This window comes from Stegostoma tigrinum, chromosome 7 (assembly GCF_030684315.1).
Source record: "Stegostoma tigrinum isolate sSteTig4 chromosome 7, sSteTig4.hap1, whole genome shotgun sequence".
Classification (NCBI taxonomy): Eukaryota; Metazoa; Chordata; class Chondrichthyes; order Orectolobiformes; family Stegostomatidae; genus Stegostoma; species Stegostoma tigrinum.
Genome location: NC_081360.1, coordinates 12,676,224 through 12,688,587, shown reverse-complemented (window position 1 = coordinate 12,688,587; position 12,364 = coordinate 12,676,224). Strand labels below are relative to the sequence as shown.

General features: G+C 41.9%; 1 protein-coding gene across 1 annotated transcript in view; it reads left to right on the top strand.

Moving 5' to 3' along the window:
* Window positions 1-1,719: 1,719 nt before the first annotated feature.
* Window positions 1,720-12,364, top strand: part of LOC125454056 (Krueppel-like factor 7) — a 66,171-nt gene continuing 55,526 nt past the window's right edge. Inside the window, exon 1 of the mRNA XM_048534334.2 lies at window positions 1,720-2,241. Within this exon, the coding sequence (XP_048390291.1) occupies window positions 2,140-2,241 (102 nt within the window). The 5' untranslated portion in view covers window positions 1,720-2,139. The remainder of the gene's footprint in view (window positions 2,242-12,364) is intronic.

Sequence of the window (12,364 nt, the reverse complement as noted above, 5' to 3'; positions counted from 1 at the left end):
GATTGGTATATAAATGAGAGGATTCACTGATCATGTATATCATGCAATGGAGAATACATTATTTGGGTCACTGAATTATGGTGATGAAAATATGAAGTGATTTAATTGATTTCTGGGGCCTAAGGCAGTGTTTTGTGACTGTATTCAGGATTTTTCACTTGTGTATCAATAAAAGTCACAAATTGGTGTCTTTTTTTGAGTCAATGTAAATAATTAATTTTTACATTCCTCAAATACAGGATATACAGGACAATAATGAAAAGATATTTGCAGTTCAGGAACTGGAATGGATCTGGCTTAGGTAAGGTTGGTGGAGGTCTGGATCTGAGAGAACAACTATGGATGCGACTTTAACAGAACTGGTGCAAATATGGATTTAGGGGAGTTGATGTGGATCTAGAATCATGGAAAAGTTACAGTCTGGAAAGAGGCTATTCAGCCCATTTGATCTGTACCAGCTGAATAAACCATTCTAATCCCACTCTCTGGAACCATAGCCTTGCAGGTTACAGCACTTCAGGTATAGATCCAAATTCCTTTTAAATAAGTATTTTCACTTCAATCCCCTAAACGGGCAGTGAATTCCAGACACCCATGACCCACTGAGAGAAAAATAAGTTTTCCCAGCGTCTCCGCTGATCTTTCCTCCGACCACATTAAATCTGTTTCTCAGGTAAGTGTCTTCCCGCTCACTTTATCCAAGCTTGATATTATTTTGCACACCACGAATAATTCAATCATCTGCCTCCTCTGTTCTAAGGAAAGCAATCCCAACCTATCTAATTTTCTTCCTCATACCTGCAATTTTTCAAGCCCCAGTAACGTTCCTGTACTTCATCTGGAGCAATTTTGTCCTTATTGTAATTTGGTGACTAGAACAGCACATAAAATTCAGCTGTGGATTAGCCAGCATTATCCTTACTTTTGTATTGAGCTACACCTCACCTAAAGAGGGAAAAACTTCCTGTATGCGCTTTTGCACAACCTTATCTACCTGTTCAGCGACCTTCAGAAACCGGGATTTGATGGAAATACTTTGGAGGGGTGAAAAAGTACTTTTGTGGACTTGAAATGACGGGTCAAGTATGTCGAATCTGCATGTGTGGGAGGGGAATTCGATACTGTTTTAAATGACCAGTTACTCAATTGGCAGCTCTGAAAGTATTCCAAAGCATCAGCATTGCATTACTGATGAAGCAACATCGAGTGATGCAACTTCAGCGGCCCCGCAGGAGTTATCGGGGAAAGATACAGCAGTGCTAACTCAAAGCCGCACTCATTTTGCTGCTGCTACTGCCGCCGCCGCTGCTGCTTCTCTGCAGCAGTAGCGTCTTATTATAGAAACTGTGTTTATAGGGCAAAGGATGGCGAACTTGCTACTACTCAAAACAGCTACCCATCTGGTCTCTTTCTCCCTCTATGGCTGGCTTATTCGCAGTTGCAGCTTTTATATAGGGCTCTAAAAATAGCTGGTTTTACCACACCATATAAGGGAGCAGGGTGACCAGGCTACAACCAATCAGCAGGCACGTCTCATCCGGCGCCGCACAGCGGGCAGGGGAAAGCTCTGTCTCCGGCTCTGCTATTGGTCATGCGTTACATCACCGCCCTTACACGGAAGCAGGCGGCCGCTTTGATTGACAGGAGCTGCTCGCTCCTCTCTCCTCCTTCTGTGTTCAGTGTGTGTTTTTCTCCTGCTTGTCTCCCCCTTTGCATTGGAGTCCAGTGGTGCGTTCTGCTAAAGAGGCAGGGAGAGAGAGAGAAAAAAATAAAGCAAGGATTGCACAGGAGAAGCATCGCCAATGCGGAAATACATGGACATCACATGTCCCTGAGTCCATTCTTGTCCAAAGAGCTGCTGGCGTCGGAGTCTGCAGAAGAATTCCAAATCAGAGACACTGACTTTGCAATTTATTATTTTAAAAAAAGAGAACGAGAGAGTTTAGCTTTGCAGTTGGCTGGATTGGCAAAGACTGGCTGCATTTTGGGGTGCAAATTGCACAGGAATCCGATCTGCTCTTTATTGCCATCAATAATCATCCCTTCTCTTTCCTTTCCTCCCCTCCCCCTTTCCTCTCCCCCACCCCCCGTCCTTTCTATCCCCCTGCCTTCCTCCCCCTCTCTTCTCTCCCCATCATCATGGATGTTTTGGCGAATTACAGTATTTTCCAGGAATTACAACTTGTCCACGACACAGGTTATTTTTCTTCGCAGCCTTCTTTGGAGGAGAACTGGCAGCAGGTGAACGTTTTTTTTTAATACAGTATTATTGCACAGGCTGTGGAGGAAGGCCATCTGGTGCGGTCCGGGGTTTCTTTTAAAGGTGATATGTGTGGGGAGCAAGGGGAGACGATGCTAAACTCCACATCAGACAGAATCATTGTAATTGTTGGTTAGAATGCTGACCCTTTATTGGTGGCTCCACCACAGAGACAGAGAGACTTGGGGGAAACTTCCTAAGAAAGAAAATGAAAAATATTGAGACGTTTAATGAATCCAGTCAAATGTCATTGGAGCCTGTCAGTGCAATTTATGGTGTACTTATATACGTGAGATATTTTTGCGATACAGACAGCATTGGATCCAGTTTAATTTTGTTATTATTTTACTAGAAAATAAGTAGTGTGATAGATTCTAATGCCATTGAGAACAAACATAAGCAACAGCCAGAGGTACCGCTCAATTCCGGTGTGACTTTTAAGTTCAAATCTATTAGCCGCACTTCCCCCATCCAGTGCTTCACCTTTTACCAGTGACCTAGCTCGGATTTCCTTCCTTTTAGAGAAAATTGTGATCTGAATCCTTGCAGCTCGTTTGACCAAAAACGGTGCCCTCAAACAGTATCATAATATCATTCAAGATAATCATTCAAGTTTTTTTTGCCTCCTGGGGTTGTGTTAGGGCTCTTTTTTTTTCTTTCAGACGAGGTGCTGTAAATGAACAGACTATTCATTTGTCATTTCACATGGCGGGGGGAAGAAATCAATTGTAGCTCTGCCCGAACATCCCAGCCTTCAATGAAAAGTAACAGCTACCTGATTAAGTGGTGGATTTGTAACGTTTACGGCTTCACATACTAATGACCAGGACAACACAATACAGCCGTGATTAATGAAATGCCGAGTTAACCAGTGCTTAATGTAATAGGATTCTATCTAATAAAGCATGCCGTAGGCTTAATTGTCAGATAGTCATTATTCAAGGCAGCGTCGCCTTCTACATATCCAAAATCATTCTTCCCCCCTCCTCCATATTATAACCTCTTACAATGGTTTTGCTCAAGGTGTTGTTGAAATTTCAACCTACGCTGGGTATAACCTGTAGCAATTTCACTGGCTGTGTTGCACTGCATTTCTCCTGTGTTGTAACCAGTTACTGGTATTCCCTTTTGCAACCTTCTAACCAATGAGTTCTGATGGTCCATTCACCCACTCTGTAGCCACTTTAAATCTTATCAGGATTTCACAGTTGACGAATATTTGGTAGGGGGAGGGTGGAGAAGAGGCATTTGTTTCCTCAAGTGACATTTTGGGATGTGCATTTAGGTTAGTCAATGCTCCCTGTTGAGAATTGGTTGCAGAATCCTACCATTATAGCTTTGAATGGGTCTGCTCATTTGTCAGAACAGATTGAGGCTTCAACGGGTTAAATGAGGAGGACAGGCTCAACAGATCAGGCTTGTCTTCTAATTTGAAGTGTTTAAAATGATAAGGTTTCAATCATTGGAAACGTTCTCATATGGAAGTCCAGGGCAATGAGCCATAATCTTAAATGTAGAGGCTTCATCACAAACAGGATTGTAGACATTGTGTGTATTCTGTCACTTTGTAGGCTGTAGATGCTGGGTTGGATTGGAGCTGTGGAAACTGATAGTTACCTAACAAAAATCTATGTCAAGAAAACATGGAAAACAGGCAAGTAAGTAGCATTAAGGTACTCATCAGCTGTCATCTGGTAGAACAGAAAAAGCTTGCTGGGCTGAGTGGCCTTTTATGTTTTTCTCTTTCCCTATGCCATCCCCAGTATGATGGGTTGCCAGTCTTATTTCAAAGGCAGAGTAGAAAAATAATTTTGCTCACCTCCTCCCCTTGCTTTCAATCCATTTCCTTCCTCCTTCCCTCTGTCTACTCCATCCAGCTGATCTGGAAAAAGCATTAAAGGCAGAGAGCGTTTTTGTTGCAGCTAGTGTCTCAGCACTGTCAAACCTAACTAGCTGCTTTGGCCACTCACTAAGTTTTGCTGTGTCAATGATAATGAAGAAAGCCTTTCAGATTATCTCCCAGCTCCCCAGCCAATCAACATGTAAAGGATGATAGACTTTTGTGCCTGCTTTTTTATTTTGCCCAGAAATCTATTTGATGTTTCAGTCAGTTTTCATTTTTCCAAAAAAAGCTAGCCATGCAGTACATTTGTGATGATGAAGTTTCAGTATTTATGCAAACTACTGAGGTTTGTATCTTCCCAACCGTACACTATATCCATGGCCTGCTTTCAGAAATAAAGACCTTTTCACCAGTTCAGGACATTAGAAAGTACTTCTACCCAAGGACCTTTCAAAGTGTAGTTACTGTTGTAATCTAGGAATTGTGGAGGCTGTCTTCTGCCAAGAACGCTCCTACAAGCACTACTAGAATAATGACCAGTAATCTGTTTTAGTATTAGTTAGGGGACAAATCCAGGCCGGGAGACTAGTGCTGTGGAATCTTTCAAGGTAACCTGAGATGGCGGGGTGGGAGGCTTCTGTTTAACATCTGAACTGAAAGATGGCATCTCAGCCAGTGCAGAACAGCATCAGTGTTGCACTGGAATATCAGCCTAGATTTTGGGCTGAAGTCTCTGGGCTTCCTAGGGGTCAGGAGGGGAAAGAGGCATTCTGTGCCTTTAGTTCCTTTAGAGATGGATGAAATCCCAGATATAAGGGGACATCTACCAAAATGGATGGCTTGCTATAAAGAGTCGGAGTCACTGAGAACAACTGAAGCTTATCAAGTTCGTGGGATCAGCACTTTGTTAAAAGCCATGTGTAGTGACTGTTGGCATCAAAGAGGATGACCTCTCTCAGCAGTGATCTCAGTTAACGGATATGTTCATCATAAACATATATGCCAGTTGCCCAGCTGAAGGTCTAAATACGTTTGTTTTGGCACTTGTTTAATTTACAGCTGCCACTAACCTGGAACATTTCCATCTGGCTGAATGCTGTTGATGTTTTGTTTCAATTGTTGTCCTAACTGGGGGTAGGGGGTTGTGTAGAAATATACACATTTCCAGCCTGGTTATCATGGAAAAGATGCAGGGGGAAGGTGAATGAGAAGATAAATTGTCATCTGAGAGTGTGATGAAAGCCCAATCATTCCTACCTTTTCAAATGGTAATTGGATAAGTGATTAGAAAAGAAATTGTTTACTAGGCTCCGAGGCCAAATGGCAGCCACCTTCTTTCTGCCATGATTTAATGTGTTTTCTGTCCCAGATGGACCATCAGGAAGGATACATTCACTTGTCCCTGAACTATGCTGATGCAGTTGAATGGCGCACATTGACAATCTTGTTCAGTTTATTTAGCTCCTCTCAATGAATGTAGACAAGTTTGACATTGTGCCGACGGGTAAATGACACCAATTTGGTATTTTGCTAATCTGCAAAGTGCTGTGTTTAAGTTGTCCGACACTATTTTATGATCCCCTTACCCATCCCAAACCAATTTTAATCCCAATCACATCGAGTTATTTGCAGATGAAGGAAAACATTGAATGGTTCTTCCCCTCTTGTAGCTCCTGTAGCATCTCTCTCAATCTTGGGACATCCCAAAGTGTTTGAGCCAATGGAAATGTTTTTTGTAGTTGAAATACAGGCAATATGGTGCTCAGTTCTCTCGGGGTTAGGATCCCACAGACAGCAATGTGCTGATGACGCAATAATCCGTTTCACTGATGTTGGTTCAGCAATTATTGACAGCGCACTGAGTCTTTGATATGTTGTCGCAGACTCGTTTGTGAACACCAGACAGAGCAGAGAGGGCTTTAGTTTAATTTTCCATTTTTAAAGACAGTACCAGTGACAATGCAGCACCCCTTCCACACTGTGCTGGGGGTTGTGAACTTGAAACAGTTGCTCAGATCTCTTGTATTAAAACATGAACTTGGGGCTTGTTGACTCCAGCAACAAGACATGAGAGTGCTTTTCAGTAAGCCCTAAGTGAAGGGGTAAATGATTGGTGTGCCAGGAAATAATTCTCTGTCCAAAATCTCTTCCTTGCGAAATTGGTCGTGGTGCTGATGCTCACTTCATAAAAAGCACTATCTAAACAGTGATAGTAGGAACTGCCGATACTAGAGTCTGAGATAGCAAGGAGTAGAGCTGGATGAACACAGCAGGCCAGGCAGCATCAGAGGAGCTGGAAAGCTGACGTTTCGCGTCTGGACCTGAAGAAGTTTCCAGACCCGAAACACCAGTTTTCCAGCTCCTCTGATGCTGCCTGGCCTGCTGTGTTCATCCAGCTCTACGCCATCTAAATGTAGATATTTTGGTGCTTTAATGTCTGAGAACGCGGAGCCAGACGGGAGGTGCAACAAGGAATTGAGTGGTGAGCTGTCACTCTGACTCCAGTAGATTTGGATAGTGGATGGATTAAATTTTTATTGTATTCACTTCAACTATGGATATAAAACATAAATACATACATAAATTGTGCTTGCAAGCTTGGTTTTATCTAGTGTGGACCTTCTGTCACTATCACAATAGAGTACGGATCTGTCACTGCATAATGCTGTGATCCCGTACTGGTGAGTACGGATCAGTCACTGTTTAACACTGGGTCCAGCATTGGTTAGTCCTGGTCTGTCACTGCAATACGGAGTACGGTATGCTGGGTGGATGTATGTTATTCTGTAATGTGGATACAATATTAGTAATTACAGGAGTATCACTACAGGTTTCTTGCTGTATAATACAAGTACAGTATCAGTGGGTACTGGGTGTCACTATTATAGTTAGGGTATGGCATTGGATACTGGTATGTTATTGTGTAGCACTGGGGTAGAGTAACAGTGGGTACTAGTATTATACATTAACACTGTACAAATTGTGTTGTATGTCACTTTATAACAGGTATAATGGTAGATGCAGGTCTGTCACTGTATTATACATTATTAGCTGGGACAAGTGTGTCACTGTATAACATGGTCCAGTGTCAGTGAGCAGTGATGTGTTTATAGTCTAACAATGGGGTACAGCATAAGCTACCGGTGTTACTCTATAACATTGGACCATGGTGTCAGTGGGTACTGGTGTGTCATTGTACAACAAAGGGATACATTCAGAACACAGGAATTGTTAGGGCCAAAGGTAGACTATTCAACTCCCCTGAACTGTTCCACCATTCAATACCAGCAGATTATAGCTGATCCATATTATTGCATCATTTATCTTCCTTGGTTTTGTAACTGAAATTTATCATTCTGTGTTTTTGACTATTTTCATTAACTCAGAAGCTCATCTGCTTCATGAAAGAAGGATTTCAGATTTCCATTACAACTTTGTTTGAAGAACTGCTTCCTGTGATGACCTCTGAATAACCTTGGTCTAATTTTAAGCTTACCTCCTTCTCCCTGTTCTTGACTCTTCACTCCCCCATTAGTGGAAGGATTTTGGTTTTTCTCTCTTCACCATGTGACCACCCATTATCTTTCTTTTGCTGCTGCATGCCTAATCTATGTGACCTGACCTCCATAATTAAACTTTCTAGCACCAACGTGATTCTGATATGCTATCCATCTTCCAAGGCTAGTATATTCCTCTTGAGAACAGTGATCAGAACTGAGCCTACCTTGAGCCCTGCACTATGACCAGAGCTTCTGTACAGTTACACTTCACAACCACGTTTACATTGCCCTTATCTCAAGGGGGCTACAATGTTCCTTAGCCTATGACCTGCTGTTTACCCACATTGAGGTCTGTGTGCCACAGTGTTGCCCACTCACTTAGTGTACTGAAGTCTCTTTGGAACTTTCTGCTTCCATCTACATTAACAACTGTGGCTCCTAATGTGTTGCAGACTGAAAATTTAGGTATGAAAGTGCCTATTCCCTCATCCTAGTCACTCATAAATATTTGAAAATCTGAGAGCCCAGAACAGATGTCTGGGGACAATAGTGGTCACATCTGCCTGTTTGAATGCACACATTATCCTCACTCTCTGATTCTGATCTCCTCACCAACTCGCTACACAAGTCAACAGGTTACCTGAAATGTTATTTTCCTTGTGTAGGATGTTGCCTTACCTTTCTGGAAGCCCATATAAATGAAATCCACAAGCACTTTCAAGCCGAACGGCTATGTGGCATCCTCAAACAAAAATGATCAACTAGGTTTATTCAACTTGAAATGTCCTTCACAAAACCATGCTGGTTGACTGTCTGGGTGTAGAGCTGGACAAACACAGCAGCCCAAGCAGCATCAGAGAAGCAGGAAGGCTGACGTTTCGGACGTAGAAGGGTCTAGGCCCAAAATGTCAGCCTTCCTGCTCCTCTGATGCTGCTTGGGCTGCTGTGTTCATCCAGCTCTACACCTTGTTACCTCAGATTCTCCAGCATCTGCAGTTCCTGCTATCTCTGGTTGACTGTCTCATCAGTTCCAATTTGTACAACTGCTTAGTCACTGTGTGCTTAAATATAAGATTCTGGTAACTTTCCAAGAACTGACAGATCGACTAATGGGCCTATAATCTTCCAGTTTATCGCTTCTGTTCTTTTTAATAATGGACAGACAGCAGTTTTCCAATTGTCAAAACCATTCTTAAAAGAAGAATGTTTTGGGACGTCATGACAAATGCATTAATAATTTCCTCACCCACTTCTCCTAAAACCCTAGAGATTAAAACTGTTAGGTCTTGGGGATTTGTCTTCCTTTTTTCCATTGCTACAGTTTTTTGTTTTATTTTTATTGAATCTAGTTAATTCCTTGAGTGATGTGTTTTCCCTAATGCCTCTGCTACTTTGTCCTTGTCCTCTCTTTGTCAAAATCAATACAAAACAGATGTTTGCAAGTCTGCAATTTCCTAATTTGCAACATGTTTTTCATTAAGCAGCTCATATTAGTATTAACCAGTCTCTCTTAATATTAACCCATCTAGTGCTGCCTTCAATATTTTAACTGACATTTGCCTCCTATTCCCTTTTTTCAAAGTTTACCATTTCTTCTCGTTCACTTTGGTGACCCACCCCCCCCCCCCGCCACAAGGTCTATCACTGTTCTCTGTATTAGTATAATATTTCCCTTCTCTTATTTTAGGGAAGTGTACATGTCCTATATTCTACCAGATATTATTTTCAACACCTCCAACTGTCCAACCATAGTTTTATCATTTGGGGTTCTGCTCTGCCAACTGTGGTCAGCTTTGTTTTCATTATTGAGATGCGGGTATTAGTGCTGGATCAGCATTTATTATCCATTCCAAACAGCCTAGAGGACAACTAAGACTCAACCAAGTTCCTGAGAGTCTACATTCACTAGGTAACGAAGACAGATGTCTTTCAAGGACATTTAGTAAATGGTCACCATCAGCTTGCTTTTTATTCCAGATTTTTTTTATTGACTTCAAATTTCAGTAGTTGCTGCAATGGAACTCATACCCATGTATAAAAGCTTGGCTTTCTGGATTACGAGTCCACTGGCATCACCACTATGTCAATACGCCACCATCACCACCACCCCCCCCCCCCAACTTAATTCCTAGCTCATCATTCCAAAGTCTGATTTACTTAAATTTTAAAACCTTGATTACCCTTTCAATATCTCTCTCTCTCAAGCTCTCTTTCAAACTCCACCATTTTATGGTCACTGTTAGCAAGGTGTTCCCATGCTATTAGATTATTGACTAATTCAAGCTCATTTCCCATCAGTACATTGATTCTGTTGTTGACTCAAGACATGACTTTCCAGCAACATTCCATTTTCATCTTCTTACAGCTCTGTCATTGTATTACGCTAGGGTCTTTTATAGTTGGAGAGACAGCAGGAACTGCAGATGCTGGAGAATCTGAGATAACAAGATATAGAGCTGGATGAACACAGCAGGCCAAGCAGCATCAGAGGAGTAGGAAGGATGATGTTTCAGCCTTCCTGCTCCTCTGCTGCTTGGCCTGCTGTGTTCATCCAGGTTTACACCTTATTATCTCTTTTTTAGTTGGCACAGGTTTGATACAGTATAACACAAGCATAAACACAGGACTGCCTCTGTCCAACTGTGAGTACAGTATTAGTAGGTACAGGTCTGTTACTGTATGATACAGTTCTCACTGTATTACACCGGGATTCAGAGGTGGTGGATATCGGTTTTGCACTGTATAACACTAAGTGCACTGCTGGTGAAGACAGGCCTGTCACTATTAGTAGCACTGGAGTACAGCACTAGTAGGTACAAGTCTGTTAGTCTATAATTATGGCTATGGCACTGAAAGCCCAGTTGGCTGGATAATTGGTTTGTGATGCCGAGTAATGCCAACAGCATGGATTCAAATCCGACACCAGCTGAGGTGAGCATAATGGACTGTCCAGATTACTAGTCCAGTGGCATTACCATTATGCTAGTACCTCCCCCTTAATTCCTAGCCCATCCTTCCAAAATCAGATATACTTAAATTTAAAACCATGATTACTCTTTCAATCTCTGTCTCTGGTTAAACCACCATCAGTTTTGTGTCTCTCTCTCTCTCTAATGATAGAGCACTCCGAAGGTCCTTCAGGGCTATGGCAACTTTGCATTTTACTCTTAGATACAGGTCTGTTACTGTACAAAAAGTTACATTATTGGGTATAACTTACTGTATATGATTGGGGTATAGTACTAGTGGGTGTAGATCTATTAGTGTATAATAGGTACAGTACTGCATGGGTATTTGTCACTGTATAAACAGCATACAATTCTGTGGGGCAGTTATCTCACTGTATAACATGCTAGTGCAGAGCATTAATTAGGCAAGTTTAGGAAATTAATTTCTATGAGCTTGTTAATTATAGAATCTCTACATTGTGGAGGTAGGCCATTCATCCCATCAAGTTTACGCTGACCCTTCGAAGAGCATTACACCCAGACCCGCCTCCCTACCCTAGCCCTGTAACCCTGATTTTCCCATGGCCAATCACCTAACCTACACATCTTTGGACCAGGTCGTGCCTGAGCACTGCCTTAACTCCATCTACTCACTTTGATATGGTATTTCTTAAGACTGTGTTACTTAACAAGAAAATCTATCCATCTCCATTGTGGAATTTTCACCTAATTTCACCACCCCGCCCTATCCCCAAAAGCCAGGGGTTTATTCCAGATTGCCAGTATTCTTTATGTGACAATGTGCTTGTCCCTCATGCCTGAGTCAGACGCTTGCAGATTCAGGGCCCAGAGTGCACAAATTTAGGTTGGCACTCTTATGTAGCGCAAAAGGAATGCTGCACTACCAACTGGCCTCTTTAAAGGTGCTGAACTATCTTCCTTGGGTGGATGTAAAAGTCCTCCTGGCTCTTTTCAAAGAATTAGAATAGAGATTCCCCTAGTTCCCTGGCTGAATTTTCCCTCTACCAACATCACCTGAACTAGATTACCGCACTGCTGTCTGAGGGAGTTATCATTGTGCAAATTGGTTTGTTGTTTTTTCCAGCATTTTAGAGAATGACTTCTATCCAAAAGTAGTCACTCTGACGTCTTGAGGTTATGACCAGTGCTGTGTAAATGCAAGGTTGTTTCTTTTTGATTGTGAATCTGTACAAACTATTAATCATGTCTTAATTAATAGACAAACATCAAAACAGCTTCCATCATCAGACACAGTCAGCGGCTTATACCCAGTGCTGACTTCTGTTTGCCAACCAGCTGAGGTGTTTTTGCAGTGAACATGATTGTCATAACAGTCACGCGTGTGTTTGTGAGACATGTACAGTATAGCACATTACTGTATGGTTGAGTGGACGGCTTTGAGAATACGCTGCAGCATAGATTGTGGTATTTGAAAGGGGATAGGAGTGTTGGAAGCGTCAAAGGATATGGTTTCATCTCTTAGTGAAGAGGAAGAGATTTGTTTGTTAATGGGATGCAGAGGGTAATGGAATCTATGTTAAGAAAATTTTAAAATCTCTTAATTGTCATTATGAGCCGTTTTTGGTAAGGAGCTGTCCAATCACCACGTTTTAAGTTCTCACCATTTAAGAGTCTTACCTTCCCTTGTGCTGCTCGATCAAGGAATGGTTTTTGTTTTGAAGTTTGATCTGCTTGAGTGAAATTCCAATGAGATTTCTGCTTTCTGTTTTTTTTTGAAGGGGAATTTATGTATTGCTATTTTAAGGACCATTTAGTTTGAATAAGGTTTTGT